Genomic DNA, 25,200 nt, shown 5'->3' with positions numbered 1-25,200 from the left:
AGTGCTGGACACCCTATGCCAAACAACTAGCAAGACAGGAACACAACGCCACCCATTAGCAGAGAGGTGGCCTAAAATCATAAAAAGTCCGCAGACACCCCAAAACACACCACCAGACGTGGACCTGCCCACCAGAAAGACAAGATCCAGCCTCATCCACCAGAACACAGGCAGTAGTCCCCTCCACCAAGAAGCCTACACAACCCACTAAACCAACCTTAGCCACTGGGGACAGACACCAAAAACAACGGGAACTACGAACCTGCAGTCTGCAAAAAGGAGACCCCAAACACAGTAACATAAGCAAAATGAGAAGACAGAAAAACACACAGCAGGAGAAGGAGCAAGATAAAAACCCACCAGACCTAACAAATGAAGAGGTAATAGGCAGTCTATCTGAAAAAGAATTCAGAATAATGATGGTAAAGATGATCCAAAATCTTGGAAATAGAATAGACAAAATGCAAGAAACAGTTAACAAGGACCTAGAAGAACTAAAGATGAATCAAGCATCGATTAAAAACACAATAAATGAAATAAAAAATACTCTAGATGGGATCAATAGCAGAATAACTGAGGCAGAAGAACGGATAAGTGAGGTGGAAGATAAAATAGTGGAAATAACTGCTGCAGAGCAAAATAAAGAAAAAAGAATGAAAAGAACAGAGGACAGTCTCAGAGACCTCTGGGACAACATTAAACGCACCAACATTCGAATTATAGGGGTTCCAGAAGAAGAAGAGAAAAAGAAAGGGACTGAGAAAATATTTGAAGAGATTATAGTTGAAAACTTCCCTAATATGGGAAAGGAAATAGTTAATCAAGTCCAGGAGGCACAGAGAGTCCCATACAGAATAAATCCAAGGAGAAATACACCAAGACACATATTAATCAAACTGTCAAAAATTAAACACAAAGAAATCATATTAAAAGCAGCAAGGCAAAAACAACAAATAACACACAAGGGAATCCCCATCAGGATAACAGCTGATCTCTCAGCAGAAACTCTACAAGCCAGAAGGGAGTGGCAGGACATAATTAAAGTGATGAAGGAGAAAAACCTGCAACCAAGATTACTCTACCCAGCAAGGATCTCATTCAGATTTGATGGAGAAATTAAAACGTTTACAGACAAGCAAAAGCTGAGAGAATTCAGCACCACCAAACCAGCTTTACAACAAATGCTAAAGGAACTTCTCTAGGCAAGAAACACAACAAAAGGAAAAGAACTACAATAACGAACCCAAAACAAATAAGAAAATGGGAATAGGAACATACATATCAATAATTACCTTAAATGTAAATGGACTAAATGCTCCCACCAAAAGACACAGACTGGCTGAATGGATACAAAAACAAGACCCATATATATGCTGTCTACAAGAGACCCACTTCAGACCTAGAGACACATACAGACTGAAAGTAAGGGGATGGAAAAAGATATTCCATGCAAATGGAAACCAAAAGAAAGCTGGAGTAGCAATTCTCATATCAGACAAAATAGACTTTAAAATAAAGACTACTAGGAGAGACAAAGAAGGACACTACATAATGATCAAGGGATCGATCCAAGAAGAAGATATAACAATTGTAAATATTTATGCACCAAACATAGGAGCACCCCAATACATAAGGGAAATATTAACAGCCATAAAAGGAGAAATCGACAGTAACACAATCATAGTAGGGGACTTTAACACCCCACTTTCACCAATGGACAGGTCATCCAAAATGAAAATAAATAAGGAAACACAAGCTTTAAATGATACATTAAACAAGATGGACTTAATTGATATTTATAGGACATTCCATCCAAAAACAACAGAATACACATTTTTCTCAAGTGCTCATGGAACATTCTCCAGGATAGATCATATCTTGGGTCACAAATCAAGCCTTGGTAAATTTAAGAAAATTGAAATTGTATCAAGTATCTTTTCTGACCACAGTGCTATGAGACTAGATATCAATTACAGGAAAAGAGCTGTAAAACATACAAACACATGGAGGCTAAACAATACACTACTTAATAACGAAGTGATCACTGAAGAAATCAAAGAGGAAATTAAAAAATACCTAGAAACAAATGACAATGGAGACACGACGACCCAAAACCTATGGGATGCAGCAAAAGCAGTTCTAAGAGGGAAGTTTATGGCAATACAATCCCACCTTAAGAAACAGGAAACATCTCGAATAAACAACCTAACCTTGCACCTAAAGCAATTAGAGAAAGAAGAACAAAAACATCCCAAAGCTAGCAGAAGGAAAGAAATCATAAAAATCAGATCAGAAATAAATGAAAAAGAAATGAAGGAAACGATAGCAAAGATCAATAAAACTAAAAGCTGGTTCTTTGAGAAGATAAACAAAATTGATAAACCATTAGCCAGACTCATCAAGAAAAAAAGGGAGAAGACTCAAATCAATAGAATTAGAAATGAAAAAGGAGAAGTAACAACTGACACTGCAGAAATACAAAAGATCATGAGAGATTACTATAAGCAACTCTATGCCAATAAAATGGACAACCTGGAAGAAATGGACACATTCTTAGAAATGCACAACCTGCCAAGACTGAATCAGGAAGAAATAGAAAATATGAATAGACCAATCACAAGCACTGAAATTGAAACTGTGATAAAAAATCTTCCGACAAACAAAAGCCCAGGACCAGATGGCTTCACAGGGGAATTCTATCAAGCATTTAGAGAAGAGCTAACACCTATCCTTCTGAAACTCTTCCAAAATATAGCAGAGGGAGGAACACTCCCAAACTCATTCTATGAGGCCACCATCACCTTGATACCAAAACCAGACAAGGATGTCACAAAGAAAGAAAACTACAGGCCAATATCACTGATGAACATAGATGCAAAAATCCTCAACAAAATACTAGCAAACAGAATCCAACAGCACATTAAAAGGATCATACACCATGATCAAGTGGGGTTTATTCCAGGAATGCAAGGATTCTTCAATATACGCAAATCAATCAACGTGATACACCATATTAACAAACTGAAGGAGAAAAACCATATGATCATCTCAATAGATGCAAAGAAAGCTTTTGACAAAATTCAACACCCATTTATGATAAAACCCCTGCAGAAAGTAGGCATAGAGGGAACTTTCCTCAACATAATAAAGGCCATATATGACAAACCCACAGCCAGCATCGTCCTCAATGGTGAAAAACTGAAACCATTTCCACTAAGATCAGGAACAAGACAAGGTTGCCCACTCTCACCACTCTTATTCAACCTAGTTTTGGAAGTTTTAGCCACAGCAATCAGAGAAGAAAAGGAAATAAAAGGAATCCAAATGGGAAAAGAAGAAGTAAAGCTGTCACTGTTTGCAGATGACATGATACTATACATAGAGAATCCTAAAGATGCTACCAGAAAACTACTAGAGCTAATCAATGAATTTGGTAAAGTTGCAGGATACAAAATTAATGCACAGAAATCTCTGGCATTCCTATATACTAATGATGAAAAATCTGAAAGTGAAATCAAGGAAACACTCCCATTTACCATTGCAACAAAAAGAATAAAATATCTAGGAATAAACCTACCTAAGGAGACAAAAGACCTGTATGCAGAAAATTATAAGACACTGATGAAAGAAATTAAAGATGATACAAATAGATGGAGAGATGTACCATGTTCTTGGATTGGAAGAATCAACATTGTGAAAATGACTCTACTACCCAAAGCAATCTACAGATTCAATGCAATCCCTATCAAACTACCAATGGCATTTTTCACAGAACTAGAACAAAAAATTTCACAATTTGTATGGAAACAGAAAAGACCCCGAATAGCCAAAGCAATCTTGAGAACGAAAAATGGAGCTGGAGGAATCAGGCTCCCTGACTTCAGACTATACTACAAAGCTACAGTAATCAAGACAGTATGGTACTGGCACAAAAACAGAAAGATAGATCAATGGAACAGGATAGAAAGCCCAGAGATAAACCCACGGACATATGGTCACCTTATCTTTGATAAAGGAGGCAGGAATGTACAGTGGAGAAAGGACAGTCTCTTCAATAAGTGGTGCTGGGAAAACTGGACAGGGACATGTAAAAGTATGAGATTAGATCACTCCCTAACACCATACACAAAAATAAGCTCAAAATGGATTAAAGACCTAAATGTAAGGCCAGACACTATCAAACTCCTAGAGGAAAACATAGGCAGAACACTCTATGACATAAATCACAGCAAGATCTTTTTTGACCCACCTCCTAGAGAAATGGAAATAAAGACAAAAATAAACACATGGGACCTAATGAAACTTCAAAGCTTTTGCACAGCAAAGGAAACCATAAACAAGACGAAAAGACAACCCTCAGAATGGGAGAAAATATTTGCAGATGAAGCAACTGACAAAGGATTAATCTCCAAAATTTATAAGCAGCTCATGCAGCTCAATAGCAAAAAAACAAACAACCCAATCCAAAAATGGGCAGAAGACCTAAATAGACATTTCTGCACAGAAGATATACAGACTGCCAACAAACACATGAAAGGATGCTCAACATCTTTACTCATTAGAGAAATGCAAATCAAAACTACAATGAGATATCATCTCACACCAGTCAGAATGGCCATCATCAAAAAATCTAGAAACAATAAATGCTGGAGAGGGTGTGGAAAAAAGGGAACACTCTTGCACTGCTGGTGGGAATGTGAATTGGTACAGCCACTATGGAGAACGGTATGGAGGTTCCTTAAAAAACTACAAATAGAACTACCATATGACCCAGCAATCCCACTACTGGGCATACACCCTGAGAAAACCATAATTCAAAAAGAGACATGTACCAAAATGTTCATAGCAGCCCTATTTACAATAGCCCGGAGATGGAAACAACCTAAGTGTCCACCATCGGATGAATGGGTAAAGAAGATGTGGCACATATATACAATGGAATATTACTCAGCCATAAAAAGAAATGAAATTGAGCTATTTGTAATGAGGTGGATGGACCTAGAGACTGTCATACAGAGTGAAGTAAGTCAGAAAGAGAAAGACAAATACTGTATGCTGACACATATATATGGAATTTAAGAAAAAAAAATGTCATGAAGAACATAGGGGTAAGACAGGAATAAAGACACAGACCTACTAGAGCATGGACTTGAGGATATGCGGAGGGGGAAGGGTAAGCTGTGACAAAGTGAAAGAGCGGCATGGACATATATACACTACCAAACGTAAGGTAGATAGCTAGTGGGAAGCAGCCGCATAGCACAGGGAGATCAGCTCGGTTCTTTGTGACCGCCTGGAGGGGTGGGGTAGGGAGGGTGGGAGGGAGACGCAAAAGGGAGGGGATATGGGAACATATGTATATGTATAACTGATTAAATTTGTAAAAAAAAAAAAAAAAAAAAAAAAAGAAAGTAGCTTTCAGTTTACCTCCAATTCTCTTAAAAGGCAATGGACTCTGATATCTTTGAACCCATAATTCCTTAGCCTAGAGAGCTTTACCTACCCTCCTGCCTTGAACCAATAAAATCTTAAGAACCAAGGCTTTGGAACTGGACTAAAAGTGGGTTCAATTCCAACTCTACCTCTTACACACTGTATGAACTTAACACATTTCTTAATCTTCCTGAGACTCTACTTTCTCAGGTATAAAATGATAATACCTAAACCTGCAGAGTTGTGGTGAGGATAAAAGAAAATGTACATAAACTATCTACAGAATATTTGGCTCATGTGGGCATTCAATAAATGGTTAACTATTAAAAAAAAAAAAAAAAAAGTAAAACACTCAGAAGGCTACACGTGGCATAATACTTTTCTCATGAAGTTTAAAAACTACTAAAACAGAATTGTTTAGGCATCTATGTATATGAGACAAAACTATTAATAAAAAACCACAAGATAGTAATAAAGTTCAGGATAGGGTTACCTTTGGATGAGGGGGAGATAAGGAGAGAGAACTGGGAGCAGCAAATATGTGAGTAAATCATTGTTAATGTTCTAGTCCCTGGATTGGATGATGGGTTCATTTGTCATTTAAAGTAAATGCATGAACAAATGAATTAATAGAATCATGCACAGACCATGATGGTGGGGTGTTACAAACCAAGGATTATGATTAGTCCAATTATATAAACCTGAATTCCAAAAACTAAAAGGGATAACAGGACCTGTTGATGAATTGGAAGAAGGAAAGGAAAGAGAAATTGGTTCTGAATCCTAGGCTTTTGGCTTTAGCTATTGCTGCAGTTTACTGAGATGAGGAAATCTGGGATGGGGCATATTACACATGGTGGAATAGAGACAAGAATTTAGTGTCTGACACATTGTTTGAGATGCCCATTAAGCATCAAAGTGGAAATGTTAAGTAGGCATTGGATATACAAGTCTAAATTCAATGATATGATCAGGCCAGCAGATAAGTTTGGGAGTAGTTAGCCATGAGATCAGACGAGAGCTTTAGGGATACTTTGGAGTCAGAGAAGTACGGCACCAGGCCCTGAGCTACTATGACAGAGAGAGGAAAAGCCTACGAAAAAGACTGACTACAGAGGAGCTAGTTGGAATGACAAGGCGGAGGAGAGGGTAGAGTTGGGGTGCTGACTAACAATTTAGATTCTTGAGAGTACTTTTATACAGGATTTAATCGCCCTGATTATCAATTCTGAAAAAAAAAGGAAAGACTTTGATACATTTCTATAAGTAAGTTCAGAGCTGGGGAGAGAGCCTGGCCCAGTGGAGAGAACTGTGGATTGGGAGTTGCTCAGAAGACATACATTCTGGTCCAGGCTTGGTTCCCCAAAACCTGAGAGGTTAGGCAGGTGGCCACTCCTCTCTGACCTCCTCCATAACGCTGGATCAGACATTCTCCAAACATCTCTCCCAGCTCTGAAAACCCACAGCCTTTGACTAAGCATCTACACTGAAAGAACAAAGGTTTGTTCAGTCCTGGAAAGAAGTTGCAACCACCAACCTACCCACTTCCACCACCACCATGTAAATCCTGTTTTTGTTTTGTGCACTCAGAGTCTAAAACGTGTCTGCTTTTATTCAGAAGCTTTTATTTTCAAAGATTTTCTTCATTGTTTTTTCCTACATAGATTTTTTTCCCCTATAAGGCACAATGTTTAAAACAGTCCAAAGCAGTATGAATATGTATTTGTATTTAACGTTTGTGCTAGAAAATACTTTTTTGTTTTCCTCATGGGATGCAGTACCATCTTAAGAGATGCTAAGTTTCTTATCTTTGATATGTGGGCAAATAAAGACCCAGTAATATCTATAATTTGTAGAACTTCTAGAATGAGAATTCTCCACACTAAATCCATTCATTCTTTCATTCATTCACACATATTTGAGAGTCTTATATGTGTCAGGAGCTGTTGTAGGTGTTACAGGAGCAGCAGTGAGCAAGATAGGCAAGGTCCGAATTCTCATGGAGCTCCCAGTATAGTGAGAAATGGACAAAAAGACAAATGTTAAAAGATGGGACACGTTCTCTCTATATAATTAAAATGGGATAATGGCTAGAGGGAATGAATGCCTACTTCAGATTAGGTGGTGAGGAAAGGCCACATTTAGGACTTGACATTTTTAGGCGGGGCTCTGAGGAGATCCAATCTTGAGAAGGGAGGAGAGTAGAGTTGACCTATAGTCAACTCTCTCCAAAACATATCTCGGATCCATCCACTCCTCTCCGTGTCCACTACTTCCACTCATCGTCCAAGCCATCATCATCTTTCACCTGGACTCCTGCAATTATCTCTTACTTGGTGTCCTTGCTTCCACTCATGCCCTTCTACAATCACTGACAGCACCCAACATGATCCTTTTAAAAACAAAAATCAGAATGTCACTTCCTACTTAATGTCCTCTCATGGCTTCTTAGAAAAATAAATCCAGGGACTTCCCTGGTGGTCCAGTGATTAAGGCTCTGCACTTCCACTGCAGGGGGTGCATGTTTGATCCCTGGTCAGGGAACTAAGATCCTGCATGCTGCATGGTGTGGCCAAAAAAAAAAAAAAGATAAATCCATAAACCCAAACTCAACCCAAACTCGTTAAGTTTCCACAGTGGTTATTGTTAACAGAGAAATAATAAAAATCAGCTTGGAAAACAATGCATGAACCTTTTTAAAATGAAACAAATATCAGAGAAGAGGTGCAAGCTTGCTAAAGAATAGAAACCCTTGCCAAAAGCAGCTGTCAAGGAAGTACAAGCCCACAAACACTCTTGAGTTCAAGAGGAAGGACTGTGATATGAATACGAGAATTCTGGAGCTATCAGTCTCAGGGACAGTCTTAAGAGAGACAAGGCTCCCATCATTACATCCCCAGATTTAACCACCGCTGCACAGCTTTGATCTATTTAGCTATTGATGTTCTTAGGAAATGTCAATACCAAAACAAATCCAAATGACAACTATGTTAGATTGCTATTCAAGAGAATGAGTCTCCATTGAATTTGTGCAAAATGGGATGCCCAATAGAACTGGAAAATCTTAGACCATTGGAGATGTAAAGACCAGAATCAAGGAAATATGGGTAATATTTGTTATTTACTGTAAGGGAGAAACTTCCGCTTAAATCCCAGCTGCCTCCAGCTGCATTGTGCTCAGCTGTGTGCTCTGGACTCATTAATTAATACAGAGGTATTTTCTAGCCCTTCCAACATCTTTCTTCCAAATTCTCTTTGCTTTCCTCAAACCCTGTTGGTTGTTATAATTTAGCCTCCAACCCAGATGTTGCAAACTGAAGGCTGAATTGCCCTTTCACACGTGTGCTATTTGTCCTTAACAATGTTTTGGTGTATTGTTCTGTTTGTTTTGTTTTTAAACATATTCGTTGCAACATTTTAAAATGAGATTTAAAATTAAAATCTGTATTTCCAGCTTCTCTTTTAAAGTTGGCCCTTTCAAGAACCCTGAGTCCATATCCTTGAGTGACAGCATGTGGAGGGAGCCGAGTGACGCCACCTGTTGGGCGGCTCTACCCTTAGGGCAGGTACTCTCTGGTTTGCTCTCTGCTCCACCACCCCTAAGTGTCTCCCTGATGGAGACACAGCTAAGGGTCAGTTGTCGGTTATAAATATGCTCTCATGGTTGTTTTTTTGCTTATTTTGACCCATTTTACTCACTTAACCTGCCTGGTCCTATAATTATTTGAGATTGGGACTCCAATTCTAACCTTTGTCTCTCAGCTTATTAAATGGAATCTAATTTCTTTCCTGTCACTCATTACTCTGCTGCTGACTATGTGAAGTCTCTGGGTGAACTGTTGGTTAGAATCCAGAATCATCATTTGGCAGAGGATATAGTATAGTGACTTAACTTCCAACGGCCTCCAGAAAACTTGGCTGGGAGCTTCCAGCTAAAACATAGACTACATGTTTTAGACATCTTAATTCATACTGCACCTAAAGGCATAGAAGTCCTTTTAAAAAATCACATTTGATTTCTCCCTTGCTCCCCATGTCCAGTTGGTAGCCAACTCATCTTGGTTCTATAGCATCTTCAGGCTTTGTTACTGCCTATCTGGATTCACAGTAGCTTCTCAGCTGGTGTAAATTTAGTTACTGCCCCAATCAACACACTCTAACACAGCTTCTTTCTAAATTAGACTTAATTATATTATGCACCATAACTACCCAAATAGAAAATATCAGTAGAGATGCTTAGAATGAATATGCATGGAATCAAATTCAGATTTAGCCTAACATTCAAAATCTACCCAAACCCTTCTTCAGCCTACTTCTCATCTTTTTTTCTCACTCCACCATCCATACACCGTAACTCCAGTCGCTGTACCTGGGCTTTCTCCCCTCCAAGCCATTGCTCATGTTTTTAAAGACATGTCCATTGTTTAAGTCTCTTCAAATCCCAGCTCTTTATGACACCTTTCCACATCCTCTCAGATGAAATTAATCTTTCCTTCCTCTGTTCTCTTGGGATGTTTTCCCCAGCTCTTATCAGAGTCTGCCTTGAGTTATAGTTCCTTGTATTTTTCTCATGCCCTACATTTGAGCCTGTGGAGGGAAGGGACCATAATTTACACATCTTTTTATTTCCTGCACCCAGCAGAGAGTTTAGCACAAGTTGAACTGAAACAAATAGAAAATCTATTTCTTGAAGCAACTTAATGACTTGTCCTTAAAGATCTGGGACCCAATATAACTTTCAAAATAGGATTCTAAGCCTCTTTTTTTCCCCAGGATAAAATTATTTTTTTTGTTTAAACAGTTTATATGTGTGAAGTTTTAAAATACTTATTGGGAAGTATACCACATCACCCATACCAGTTCTAACAAAAGTGAAATAATCTGACAAATGCAGAATGTGGGACATTATATAAGACAATGCTCCAGGACTGTTAAACAAGTATCAATGTTATAAAAACCAACCAACCAAAAATGACAAGGATATATATATATATATGTATATATATATATATATATATACATATATATATATATATATATATAGAGAGAGAGAGAGAGAGAGAGGAGAGAGAGAGAGAGAGAGAGGGAGAGGGAGAGAGACAAAAAGCAAAAGTGGTAAAATATTAGCAATTAGTAAATCTAGATGAAGAGTATAGGGTATTTCATGGTACTATTCTTTCAGTTCTTCTATAGGTTAAAAACTTTCAAAATAAAAAGTTGGGGGAAAAGGAAACAGGAAGGAGCTGAAAGGACTAGTTTAATTTCCTAATTGTATTCCTTTTAGTCTATTATTAGATAAGTTAATAGCTAAATAGTGAAAACAAAACATTTATTTGGGTATACCTTTATATTTAGGAGTAAAACCAGCTAGGAGTGAACCATATACTTGGTTGTAAGAATTACTAAATCAGAAACGCAGTTTTATTGCTCATTAGAGGGACTTCTCATACTTTATGGTTTCTACTTTCAAAGAAAATAAACTGGAGGAAATGGACGAGGTGCGTATCAAGGAATTTTTTTCACTGCGAGTAGAATTGGAAATATTTAACAAATCCTAACTTTTCATTATCACAAGCCTCGGTATCTATGAAAGTGATTATATTGATTTGCCCTCTTTCTCTAGGTGAAAAAACCCCCCTATATCTTTGCTAGGCTGTAGCTAAATCGATCTGGTTGATAGAGGCAGAGAAATAAATATATTGGTGTAAAAGGACAAATAGGAGATAAGGCTATGTATTTATTGCCCATTTATGTAATTACATGTGTCACTAAGGACAAAGGTCCTTAAAACAAAGACGAAAGGCAGAGTAGAAACAGTTCCCTATAGAAAGAGAGATGGATTTTCTACCACTTCCCTCTTCGTGAATTTTCCTTTTGCGTGTTTACATATCCTTCTGGTTTTATGATCACATTTGAAAACCTAACCGTCTTTTTGGGCACAGTTTGATGGCTGAAGATATGCTTCACTCCAATAAAAAGAAAATGAACATTTTTCAAGAGCATTCGTAGGCTTTGAGCTGAGAGGACAGCACTTAGTTCCTGAGGTCTGATAATCATTCTCTGCGGAAGTAACTACCAGGACCACGGCACCATGGATGTGGTAGGCGAAAACGAGGCCCTACAGCAGTTCTTCGAAGGTAAGAAGCCCGTTTCCAACATCTGAGAAATGGTACTGCTTACTATCACTGTCTCACCTTTTTGGAATTCACTTCGGCTTTGAAAGAAATACTATTGTACTAACTGTCCTGAAGTCAGAAGTGCAGGTTTATTCGCTGTGTTTGTAACAAAAAATCAGTGGTATAGGCAGTGATTTTTAAAAATTCAGGATTTCCATCTTACAGCTTAGTTATTAAAAGAATCAAGAGGTCAGCATACCTATGTTATTAGAATTTGTCCCTGTCCTGTGCTAGATTTTTTTTCTAATCCCTATGTTTCATGAGACTAGATTTTTCTTCTCTCTAAAATTATTGAATACAGCACAGGAGAAATGTAAGAGTTTACTTAAGATGGTTTTTCTGTTAATATAATTAAATACAAAACAGCCTAACAGTAAAGGAACACCTCTTCCCCCATTACATTCTTTGTTTTTCACAACACTTTAAAAATGTGTAACTATTGAATGGTGATTTTTTTTGAGGTTAAATATATTTTTCCCCAAGCGAAGGCTTACTATAGGACATGGTTACAAAGATTTCTTTTTCTAAAAACCTGAAATAGTGGTACCACTTCTCATATTTAGTTGGGTTGAGATTCTCATGGTGGGTCTGCTGAAAATGTCAGGAAAGGCTTGCCTTCTTGTGACACCTTTAAGGGAGCCATTGGGAGACTGCATGTTAGTGCAGCTGCAGTTCCTTATCAGTTAGTCATGCTCAGACTTCATGGGAAGAGAAATGTTGCCAGAGCTTTTTGCACATTTCCAGGTATTTTCCAGGAGGGAGTATGAGAATAATTTAGGGCAGACCAGCTCACTCACAGAATCCAGAGGGCAGTTAGCAGCATATTGAGAAAGTGCTTTTGGCATTTCTTGTGATTAGTAAAGTGCCTGACAAATACTAGACGTTTAAAGATTGAATGGAATTGACCCAACACCATATTGTATCGAACACTAAAGAGTGTTTATATCAAAGAAACAGTGAGGTCACTATCAGAAGGTATTAGTACAATACAGTAGGTGGCTTGGATTTTGCCACATGAGATAAGAAGGAATATGAGACCTAGAGAATTATTATGTTTTTTCTGCCCTATGATCCATCCCATCATGTTCTGTCTCTGACAGCGCCCAAGTCAGTGTGTCCACTTGGGTCACACAGTAGGCACACTAATGTTGCTTGATTGTTGTTGCCTGATTTTATATCCTATGTAACTTTCATTTGAGCAGTAGGTAGCAAGCTCCAAGCTACAGTTATATCTGCTTTATTTTAGAGAAACCACCAACTGATTTTATAAATATACAAAATCTACTTGATTTCTTTCCAGAGCTAGAGAAGACCTGAAAAGTTCCTCTGGTCTACCTTCTGTTTTTTGGAAGTGCTGTTATACCTATAGGGTCACTATACTGTCCTTGTTTATACTATTTTCAGAAGTCTTTGGGGATATAGTTTCCACAAGTCCTCTGTATAGCTGATTACAAAATCTGATTTATTATTATTATTATTATTATAGTATCTTTCTTAGCCCAAACTAAACTCTGGCTCCTTTTGAAGCCTTTTTAACTAGGGAGGAGTAATTTTTCCATGGAAAGAGAATAAAATAGTGAGTGTTTTTCTTACATTATCTTTGAGTGAATAAATGGAAAAGATGGTAAACTTTGGAATTAAAAAATGGAAGCACTAGCTTAAGTTATTCCCCTCCCCCTGAAAGTCACACAGCTGGTTGTCAATTTTTTATTATCTGTTTAGCAAATATCGATCACTGACCGTGTGCCAAGTCCAACAACCACATCTTTTAAATGATAGCCTGGAGGGCTTTGAGACATTTCCTTTAGATTATGATTTCCTTTCTCAAATATTCCTTAGAATGAGGACAGCAAGACTGGATCTGATATTCTCATGAGGAGGGCCAGTTGTTCTATCTTGTGCTCCTTTCGATATGTCAGCTTCTAATTAAATGCAAACTCATATAAAAAATCAAGGTCTGAAAAGGAAGAAAAGTTTTTGTAGTTTATTACCCACCTGAAAGCTATTTTTTCTTTGCTTTCTCAGACTCTTCATTCTAAGAATCTGGATCCTAAATAATATATGTTTTTCTTATGAACACTTTTGTATTAAAAACTATCTGTACTGACAGTATCATCACGAATTAAATGGCCTTGGACATCAGATCTCATGCTGATCATGCTGAATCTTTGTGGTGTGCCTCAGGAAGATGATAAGAACAAAGTGTGGTTCCAGGTAGCTGGCAAACTTCATTCTATTGCCTGCCACTGATGCAATAGGTAGGCCCATTAGCTAAAGCAGAAGAGGTGGATCAGGTTCTCTAGGGATCCCAACATCCACTGGAAACTCAGATACCATGTGAAATGTTTGGCTTTTTCAGCAAAGCTGATACCACTGCAAGAGAAAGGTTGTCAGAGAAGAGGCACATTATTTTATTTCTAATAACTAAAAATTGGTTACAACTTAAAATTCTAATAGTGGTAGATTAGTTAAATAGATTATGGTTCTTTCATATAATGGAATATTTTGTAGCTATTAAAAATGACGATGGGGGGGCCTCCCTGGTGGCGCAAGTGGTTGAGAGTCCGCCTGCCGATGCAGGGGATACGGGTTCGTGCCCCGGTCTGGGAGGATCCCATATGCCGCGGAGCGGCTGGGCCCGTGAGCCATGGCCGCTGAGCCTGCGCGTCCGGAGCCTGCGCGTCCGGAGCCTGTGCTCCGCAACGGGGGAGGCCACAACAGTGAGAGGCCCGCATACCGCAAAAAAAAAAAAAAAAAAAAAAAAAAATGACGATGGGGCTTCCCTGGTGGCACAGTGGTTGAGAGTCCGCCTGCCGAAGCAGGGGACACGGGTTCGTGCCCCGGTCCAGGAAGATCCCACATGCTGCAGAGCGGCTAGGCCCATGAGCCATGGCCGCTGAGCCTGCGTGTCCAGGGCCTGTGCTCCGCAACTGGAGAGGCCACAACAGTGAGAGGCCCGCGTACCGCAAAAAAAAAAAAAAAAAAAAAAATGATGATGATAAGGAAAAGTGTTTATGATATAAAGGGGAAAAGCAGATTACAAATAGATATATATAATAGAATTGAGTATACATGTATTTTTCTAGAACAAAGTTTATTAAAACTGATCTGAAAACAGTTGCTATATATACATACATGCACACCTATATATGTAGAAACAATTGGATGAATACACTACAAGTATTAACAGTAGTTATTTCTTAGTGGTAGGAATATGGGGATTTTTATTTTCTTCTTTATACTTTATTATCTCAGTGCTTCAAAGTTGGAATGCATGATGTCATAGTCAGTTTTTCTTAAATAAAGGAGACTGGGTTTAATTCCACAAAACTCCTCTGTTTAAGAGTTTCTTTTCTGTGTAAAGAAAAATTGTATGAATTGGATGAAAAAAAAAGATTATTAGGTGTCTTCCATAGAAAACTATGCCTGGATCATGTCCTTTGGGCTATCAGATTCTATGGGATTTTCACCTTTTATTGTCTTAGAGCTATTTTGAAACTCTGTAAATTGTAGATAATTGATATCAATGCAATGAATTTTGTCTATAGGTATGTAAATGAATTATCTCCTTTTGGGGATCAGTAGTTTCAGTAAAACCCAGTTTTCCATTTATTTGTAAATTCATTCCATGGCATAGCCAGATTTAGATTATCTATCTGCTTACCTATCTCTATCTATATAGATCTATTGATCTGTCTCTATTTATCTATCTAGGTACCTAGATCTAGATCTGCTGTTTGAATTCTCCTTGAACCACTTGTAACATCTTCCTGCTTCCTTCATGAAGTAAATTATATTACCTTTGCACCAGATTAATAACGTTTGCTTAGCATTTACCATGCATGAAGCACCGTTCCATTCACTTTACATTCATTAGCTCATTTACTCAGACTCTGTTTTATCTTAAGTTTGCACCAGGTTAATAACGTTTGCTGAGCATTTACCATGCATGAAGTACTGTTCCATTCACTTTACATTCATTACCTCATTTACTTCTTACAGCAACCCCCCAGGTAAAAAAGGAATAGAAGATGAAGTATGGAAAATCCCACTCCTCAGTTTACCTCACTTGTTTTCCATAGCTGTGACCTTACATTCTTAATTTGGTTCCTTATGGGTATTTCTTTTGGGCTACTGTGATATCAGGATTCATCTTTTATTTCCCAGCTTTTTAGAACAGATTATAAAAACTAATTTGAGAATATTTTATTGTTCATTATATTTAATCTTTAAAAAGAAATTTTCTAAATTGGTGAGCAGCTGTTTAGCTCATCCTCTTCATAAAGTCCTGAAGTAGGTTCTCAAATGCTTTTTGGCTTATCACGAAAGCAAAAGAGGAGATGCCTGCCCTGACTCAGCAGAGTGGGAGAAACTACATACAGTTGTCCCTTAGAATCCGGGAGGAGATTGGTTCTAGGATCCCCTCTGATACCAAAACCCCCAAATGCTCAAGTCCCTTACATAAAATGGCAGTAGTATCTGCATATTAACCTATGTACATCCTCTAGTACATGTTAAATAATCTCTAGATTATTTATAGAGATAATCTAGATATCTACCTAGATATCTATCTAGATAATCTACCCAATACAATGTAAATGCTACGTGAGTAGTTGTTGCATGTGACAAAATCAAGTTTTGCTTTTTGGAACTTTCTGGGATCTTTTTTCCCAAATATTTTCCATCCTCGGTTGGTTGACATCTGCAAATGTGGAACCTGCAGACACAGGGCTGACTCTCCTGAAGAGATCACATGAAAGCAGAAGAGAGAAACTAGCTGAAGAAACTCCCACTCACCCACTGAAGTTTGGGAGGTGAGGGGTAGCTCCTAAAACCAGAAGCTGTGGATGGGCAGGAACCACTGGATAGCTCCTAAGATCTAAGAGGAAGAACAGTCCCTTCAGGAAGCTGCTGTCAAACAAGCTTCAAAGTATTTTCTGCCCTCCTCTCTCTGCCTGAGATTTAAATTTCTAGTTAGCTATTATTAAAGTAGGGTGGTAGGGATGCAGGTTAGGCAAAAACATCTGCTACCCATGAGCTGTACAGGAATATTATGGAGGTGTCAAGTTTTTGGGAAAATGAAAATGCTGAAGATTCTGGAGCAGAAAAGCAGAGACTCAAGGGACTGACCCAGATGGAATGGATCTAGAGAGGCTTCAAGGGAGGGTTGGTAGAATTGTTGAGCACACGAGAGATGTAGCTTGGAAAAGTGCCCAAATGGTGCCAGCACATAGTAGACAGTAATCTTTATAGAATAAATGAATGAAGAACAGTGCACAGACTCTTCTATTCAACAGTTTGAACTCTAGGTTCAGAGCACCCAGCAAGCTCAAATATGGGAAGAAGAAAAACTTGCCCAGTAAGCAGAGCAGAAAGTTTCAGTTAATGAAACAAACAGAGGCCACTGAGACAAATGCTGCCAGTTTGTGGGAAGCCTCAGATTCCATTATTACCAGAGGTAAAGTCGTAAATGTCTTATGTGGTTCCTGTATATTCTCCAGAAGTGAAACCAACTCTGATTGGTTGATGTTTCTGAATTCCTGTGATTGGAATCAGAAGCTCTGAGCAGCTGAATGCAGCGTAGAGGGCTGGCCCTGGGCAAGACTGTATTGCAGGTAAAGGGTATCTTTGGCCTCCGGCCAGTCTCTCAATCTTTGTCTTTCTTTCACTTTAAGACACCAATGTTTCACCCTCTCACATAACCAGCATCTTTACGCCCTCTTCCTTCTGTCCCAATAAAACCTGAGTTTGCACAGAAGGTACAGGTGGCAAAGGATCTGATGACACCTTACATCTCTATAGAGTTTTGTATTCAATGTGCTTTCACAGAACACAAAGTCGTTTTGATCATACAAGTCAAAAAGATTACCTTCTCGGGCTTCCCTGGTGGCGCAGTGGTTGAGAGTCCGCCTGCCGATGCAGGGGACCCGGGTTCATGCCCCGGTCCGGGAAGATCCCACGTGCCGTGGAGCGGCTGGACTCGTGGGCCATGGCCGCTGAGCCTGTGCGTCTGGAGCCTGTGTTCTGCAACGGGAGAGGCCACAACAGTGAGAGGCCCGCGTACCGCAAAAAAAAAAAAAAAAAAAAAAAAAAAAAAAGATTACCTTCTCTAAGAGTAGGTTTAGTTGATCTCTAATGGTGGAATTTTGGATATCATGTTGCATCCTAGAAACGCTGAAATTATCCCACAGAGGCAGGTTCTCCTTGTTTATTGATGAGGCCACCTCTGTTTCTGTTTTTGGAGACACTATGGACTTTCTAGGGGACTGGGAATGAGAATACGTCAAGGACAAGAAGAACAACCCAAATCATGCAAGCTGCTTATAATTATTTGAACACTTCTATCTAATGTTGGCAGGTGATTAGAAATTGTGTTGCCTTGTCATGAAGCATCCAGAACAAAGAGGCGTGGGCTTGGTGCCATTAAGAAAAAAAATCCCTTTTCTTCTTTCACTCTGGGATCCCCAAGGTGAAGCCGATTTCATTAGAATTTAAAATGTGCTGTAACTAGGTCAGAGCTAACTTCTGTCACCTGCACACACCCTACATTTGAGAACTGCCAACGTCATCAGCAACTGTAGGGAATCCGGGAACAAAATCACTCAGACAAACGCTTCTGAGAGGAGACTACACCACCTTCTTTGGTGTTGTTATTGATGTTGTCATCTTTTCAGCTTGGGAGTTAGAAGTCCGCTTCTGGAAGACTCCACAATATCTTGGAAGCTAAACATTGAATACATGGACAATTGTGGAAAAAATAGATAACAAAACAAGAAATAGTTATCACCAGTAACCTCACCACTTAGTGATAACAGCTGTTCACATTTTGGTGTTGATATTGTATATATTTTTTAATGGGATCATACTCTTTATATTGTTTAATAGTGGAGTTTTTCATGGAGTATAGAGGGAAACATCTCTTCTTATCATTACTTATTCATTTATTACAGGAGTCTGAAAGTCATGGCCCACAGGGTAAATCTGGCCTGCAGCCTGATTTTGTAAATGAAGTTTTATTCACTCATTCATTTAAATATTATCTGTGGGACTTCCCCAGTGGCACAGTGGTTAAGAATCTGCCTGCCAATGCAGGGGACACGGGTTTGACCCTTGGTACAGGAAGATCCCACATGCCACAGAGCAACTAAGCCTGTGCGCCACAACTACTGAGCCTGCACTCTAGAGCCCACGAGCCACAACTACTGAAGCCCGCACGTCCTAGAGCCCGTGCTCCGCAACAAGAGAAGCCACTGCAATGAGAAACCTTCGCACCGCAACAAAGGGTAGCCCCTGCTCGCCGCAACTGGAGAAAGCCCGTGTGCAGCAATGAAGACCCAACGCAGCCAAAAATAAATAATAAATAAGTAAATTTTAAAAAATAAATATTATCTGTGGCTGCTTGGATGCTGTGATGGCAGAGTTGAGTGGTGGCAACAGAGACTTTATGGCCCTCAAAATCTAAAATACTATCTGGCTCTTTATAGAAAATGTTTGCTAACCCTTGATCTACAACCTAATTAATAACTATTATTTATTGAGCACCGACTATGTACTGGGTATAGAATCATAATCCTCCATAAGAAGAACATTCCAGGAAAAGGGAATACCAGTGTGAAGTCCCTAAGCTTGGAGTGATTAGGGGCGGGGTGGAGTGGGAAGGGGCAGGGGACAGTGTTGAATGACAATGGGGTGGGCGGTCGAAGATGATGTCAGAGTTTGGATTTTTATTCTCAGTGTGATAGGAAACCAGTGGAGGATTTTAAGCAGGAGAACAGGCAGAACTTGCAGATGTATGGGATGTGGGGGTGAGGAAGGCAGAGGAATCAAGGGTGATGCCTAGGTGTTGGTGTCAATAATTGGTGGATTTAGTACAATGTATTCAGCTGTGGAATAATGGGTGGAAGTGCACTTTTGTGTGTGTGTGTGTGTTCATGTGCATATGTGTGAAATCAAGAATTCATTTGGGACACTTTACGTTTCAGCTACCTTTTAGAGAACCAGGCAGAAGTGATGAGGAGGCAGTTGGATGTTTGAATTTGGAACCCAAGGGAGGGATCTGGGCTATAGATATCAATTTGGGAGTTATCAGCGTATGGTTGGTGTTTAAAGCCCTGAGACTAGATGAGGTCACCAAGAAGGGAGACAGACAAGAGGGCCCCACAGTAACATTTAGGGACCCAAGTGAGAGCAGCCAGCTAAGGATGTTAAATGAGGTGGGAGGAAAGCCAGGAGAGTGTGGTGTTAAGCTAGGAAAGAATAGTGTTTCAAAGAGGGTGTGGTCAAATGTGCCCAGTTTGATAGGAGGAAGCCCCTGGCAGTGGATCAACATCTGTTGGTTATCTGCTTCTAAAAAGATTCTGGAATTAGGTTACATTAAAAGATACCTTAAAAATTGATGTATATAAGGGAAGGGAGAGAGTAACAGAACTTCCTCAGGGGAACAGTAGTGAAATGAAGTTCTCTGTGGGTCAGCAAGAGATTCACATCTCTTTCCTTGACTCCACCTCTCCTTCCAGATATTCATCAATCTTTCTCCTCCCTTTCATCACCAAACTCTGAAAAATACCCACTCTCTTCACTCTTCACATCCCATTCACTTTTCAACCCAATCTTCTCTGGCTTCTGCTCCAACTTACCCTTCTGAAGTTTCTCCTAATTGCTAGATCGTATTAAAGATCATCGGGGGGCCTCCCTGGTGGCGCAAGTGGTTGAGAGTCCGCCTGCCGATGCAGGGGATACGGGTTCGTGCCCCGGTCTGGGAGGATCCCATATGCCGCGGAGTGGCTGGGCCCGTGAGCTGTGGCCGCTGAGCCTGCGCGTCCGGAGCCTGTGCTCCGCAACGGGGGAGGCCACAACAGTGAGAGGCCCGCATACCGCAAAAAAAAAAAAAAAAAAAAAAAAAGATCATCGGCCCTCATCCTTCTGGTGTCCTGTCTTCATCGGGGTTTGCTCACAGAAACTCTCCTGTTTGATCCCATGGCATCTTCGCCTCTGATTCTCATCCAGTGTCTCTGTTACCTCTCAGGAGCGCTCGCTAGTACATCCTCCTCCTTCTCTGCCCCAGGGTCCTGTTTTGGAAACTCTTTTATTTGAGCACCAAAAACTCACCCTGAGTGGTTTCATTTACTTCCATGGATCAGCATTTCCCAAACCCTATTGCCACATTCCAGACCTATAGTTACAGATGTTTAGTGTACACTCGTATGTGCCGAGTGTCCCTTAGTTTCGCCAAAGCAGTACATTCAAAGTGGAACCCATTATCCTTCCCCTCCCTGATTCCAGTCTTCGCTGCTTCCTATACCCCCTTCGGTCTTCACCAAACCTCCCAAACTAGAAACCAGGGTGTCACCCTCACGGGCTCCTCCCATGCTCTACAGCTAATTGTTTACCAAACTGTTGCTAAATGTTTTCAACTGCAGCCTCCCCTTTGGATCTCCACCTCTTGCAAGAGCCTCCTCGAATTTGTTTCCCTGAGCTGACCACCTTCCACTTCATCATTGGCTCACGTGAGCGCCATTAAACGTTTCTGTTGACTCTCCATTGCCTGAGCTTAGCATATGGTCCCAAGGTAACATTTCAGTGTCCTTATCTCTGAGACTCCCCCATCCTCACAGTTGTGAGAGGCAGTTTGATATAGTGGATAGGAGCTTGTTCCAAGGCCAGAGTTCTAATCCTGACTCTGCCCCTTGCTAGCTGTGTGATCTTGGGCAAGTTACTTAATCTCTCTGTGCCTCAGTTCTGTATCTATAAAATTAGATACTACTAATACCTATCTAATAAGATTATTGTGAAGGTTCAGTGATTCAATATGCATGAGGTTCAGAACAGTACCTCAATTACTATGTTTATCACCATCATCATCATCAGTATTGTTATTAATGTTTCTATACCCCAGCTATGCTGAGCTTTTCATGGTTTCTTTTTTTTTTTTTTTTTTTTGCGGTATGCGGGCCTCTCACTGTTGTGGCCTCTCCCGTTGCGGAGCACAGGCTCCGGATGCGCAGGCCCAGCGGCCATGGCTCACGGGCCCAGCCGCTCCGCGGCATATGGGATCCTCCCAGACCGGGGCACGAACCCGTATCCCCTGCATCGGCAGGTGGACTCTCAACCACTGCGCCACCAGGGAGGCCCCTTTTCATGGTTTCTTAAAAACACCTTTTTATAACACTGGGTGTTTGTGCTGTTTGCCCCGAATGCACTTTCCTACTTCTTCATCCTGTGAAGCAAAATTCTCCATGCTTCTCCAGCACTTTGTCCGTACCTTTGGATGTACACGTTTCGCGCTGAGGTTTAGTTTATAGGTCTACTTGTCTATCTCCCCAGAAGACAGTGAGTACCTCCAGGTGAGGACCTAACTTTGTCTCATTATCTATGCAGGCTTATTGTCTTGAATGTAGCTGTTACCAAAAAAAAGAAATATTTGTTAAATATGTGTTAAGTCAATGACATTCTTGACCAAAACTTCTGATAGAAAGGCAGGCACCTTTACTGCATTGTACAAAGGTTGTGCTCCTTTTCTTTTTTTTTTTTTTTTAATTAATTAATTTAGTTATTTTTGCTGTGTTGGGTCTTTGTTTCTGTGCTAGGGCTTCCTCTAGTCGTGGCAAGTGGGGGTCACTCTTCATTGCGGTGCGCGGGCCTCTCTTGTTGCGGAGCACAGGCTCCAGACGCACAGGCTCAGTAATTGTGGCTCACGGGCCCAGTTGCTCCGCGGCATGTGGGATCTTCCCAGACCAGGGCTTGAACCCGTGTCCCCTGCATTAGCAGGCAGATTCTCAACCACTGCGCCACCAGGGAAGCCCTCCTTTTCTTATGTATATTTTAATATCAGAATCAACTCTCCTGGGGGGGAAATCGCAGCTCCTCAAAAACATTTTTTTATGTAGATTACTCTTAGATCTGTGACCCATGGCAGATATCTTCCCCTAGGTGTGATAACTCTGTTTCCCCTAAAAAGAATTCTTTATTAGCAGGAAGGGAGTGGAGGTGGTGTGGTGTTCAGTAGGAAATATGGCAGAGATGCTCACTGGGGATGGAGAGAATTCAAAAACCAAGTCCCTCCGTGAGACGTTCAGGCTATAACTCAAAATGGGTTATAGCTGAGATTCAGAATCATTACCTGGGAGTCACTGGGAGACACTAGGAGACAAACAGAAGAGTAGACGCTCTAGTTTTGACAAAAGTAGAGGTCTAGGCACTAGGAAACCAGTCAAGGTAATGGACCCTGGGTTGCAGGAATGATCTTGGAGTTTATCTGATCACAGCATCTTTCCTATTTCTGAGGTTGCATTTCACAGGCCAGCCATATCAGCTCTGGAAACTGGGCACCAATGCACATCACGCACACTGTCTCTGAGCTCCCGACACCAGCCTGCATGTGTGGTGATAAGCAACGTAGTAGTTAGAGCATAGGCTTTGTATACAGATTTCCCTGGGCTCAAATCCCTCCTCTACCATGCACTCGAGATGCTGCTTTAGCAAATGACTGGGTCTCTCTGAGACTGTTTCCTCATCTATTAAATGAAGCAGGTATTACTTCATAGGAGAAAAATGAGAATTAAGTAAAATGATATACGTGAAGTACTTTGAATAGTGCCTGACCTACAGTTATTGCCCAATGAAATAGTATTATCAGTCTTCTGTAATTAAGAAAAATGTTTATTCTTTTAATGGAGCTCCCAGAAGCCATCTGTGATCAGTAGGGAAACCTCTACCATTTAATGAATGCTTGACTTTATGCTAGACCTTGTACAAAGGCCTTTAGCTGTATGTATTCTTAATTTGTACAACAAAATGAACAGGCAGATAATGTTATCATCATTTTAGTGATGAGGAAACAGAGATTCAGAAAAGGTTTGTACCTTGCCCAAGGTAACATAGCTATCATGTATCAGAGCTTAGAGATGGACAGATGTCTGTCTTTCTCCAAAGGCCTGTGCTCCTTGCCACTCTGCAGTGTCCTCCAAACAGGTTGCAGGGGAACATCTGCAAAGTTAGCTGGAACTTATGGCTCCTCTTAAAATAACCAGAGCTTTTGTGTGTGTGTGTGACAATGTGCATGTAATTCCATTCTATAGATGAAATTATTCTGGAATGTGAGCTGTTGGAACTTAATTGCCATCAGGCATTTTTTGGCAAAGCCCAGCTCTGGCACCATAAGATGAAGTGCTAGCAGTAAAAAGGCAATGGTTTATGTTCATGGAGCAGGCAGCTACAGAAACTCAAAAGATAAGGCTACTAATAAGAATGCAAAGATATAAGAACACTAACTCTGACCTGTAGTACTGCTTGATGCAAAACAAGAATCCATAGAGGGAATTTAGGAAGCTGGGTTTGCTCAGAAGTGTAGTAGAAAATATTAACTCTCCATATTGTCCTTTTTGGTACCCAGACTCAAGACAAAAAGTCCAGTAAGATGGTACCCCAATATTTGACACCTTGGTATTAGCAATATAAGAAACCATTGTCATGTAAAGCAACGAGGAGTAATGTGTTCTAAGGCTAACATCATATGACTTGATAACTGGAAATAGTATCGCTCTCATGGGATTAAAGTGATCAATATCCTCAAGTATTAGAAGCCGAGAAATATGCTTCCTAGAAATCTCTATGGTATACACTTGATGGCAGAAGCCTTAGTTCAGGCAGACCTGGGTTCAAATCCTGATTCCTCTGCTTCTTAATTTTGTGACCTTGGGCCAGTAGCATAACATTTCAAAGCTTTAGCTTTTTCTCCACCTGGAAAATGGAGATAATAGCACCTACCTCTTGGCGTTGTGAGCATGAATGATAAAATATTGAAATGGTGAAATAAATGATAGTTATTTATTTTTATTATAACATTTACAAGTATGGAGAAAAAATTGCTTGCTCTATTTATTTTGAAACAAGAATGAGTAAAAGCTACATATATATATTCATACTTCTTTTTCAAAGAAACACTCCTGTCCCCAGGGAGTTATTACAACTTTTACATGTTCACATTAATTCCAGAGCCTTTATAATCATAAAATCCATTTATAGCCTTTAGTTGCCAAGCAACAAAGGACAAAGTACTGAGTATTTCTTTTTATTGCAAAAGGTTCAGCTTTTCCATGTTGGTCTTGAAATCAACATTTTTCAGAAAAAAACAGAACAGTGAAACTTAATACCATACCTTTAAGGTTTAGTGGGAATTCCTTGTTTGGAGGTTGAATCAAAGCTGAAAGGAATAAGTTGTTATCATTGTCTGTTCTTGAATAGTCTAAAGCATTTGTCCTAATTTTATAGTAAATCTGTAAGAGGTTCTGAAGTTGGGACACTGCAAACTCAGTTTAAGGAGAGAACTTGTTTCATTTTACCTCTATTCTGTGATGCTCTACCTGTAAGAAAACTAGTTCTTTGATCTGTCAGTTGTCTTTCGGAAAAGGCTAGGGTGGTGTAAAGTACATATGAAAAATGTTATCTGCTAACCTTGGTAACCGCTGACCTCAAACAGGTTATTCAACCGTGCATTGGCAGGGTTTGAGAAGTTGGCTTTGAGGCACATAACTAAACTAAATTCCCTAATTCTTTGAAAGGTATGAAAGCTTTTAATTACTTCTATTATTTC

The 25,200-nt window shown here is 39.9% G+C and overlaps 1 protein-coding gene across 1 annotated transcript in view; it reads left to right on the top strand.

Moving 5' to 3' along the window:
• Positions 1-11,524: 11,524 nt before the first annotated feature.
• MYRFL (myelin regulatory factor like) overlaps positions 11,525-25,200 on the top strand; it is a 118,028-nt gene continuing 104,352 nt past the window's right edge. Inside the window, exon 1 of the mRNA XM_060114165.1 lies at positions 11,525-11,570. Within this exon, the coding sequence (XP_059970148.1) occupies positions 11,525-11,570 (46 nt within the window). The remainder of the gene's footprint in view (positions 11,571-25,200) is intronic.

This window comes from Mesoplodon densirostris, chromosome 11 (assembly GCF_025265405.1).
Source record: "Mesoplodon densirostris isolate mMesDen1 chromosome 11, mMesDen1 primary haplotype, whole genome shotgun sequence".
Taxonomy (NCBI): Eukaryota; Metazoa; Chordata; class Mammalia; order Artiodactyla; family Ziphiidae; genus Mesoplodon; species Mesoplodon densirostris.
This window is presented reverse-complemented; position numbering and strand designations above follow the sequence as displayed.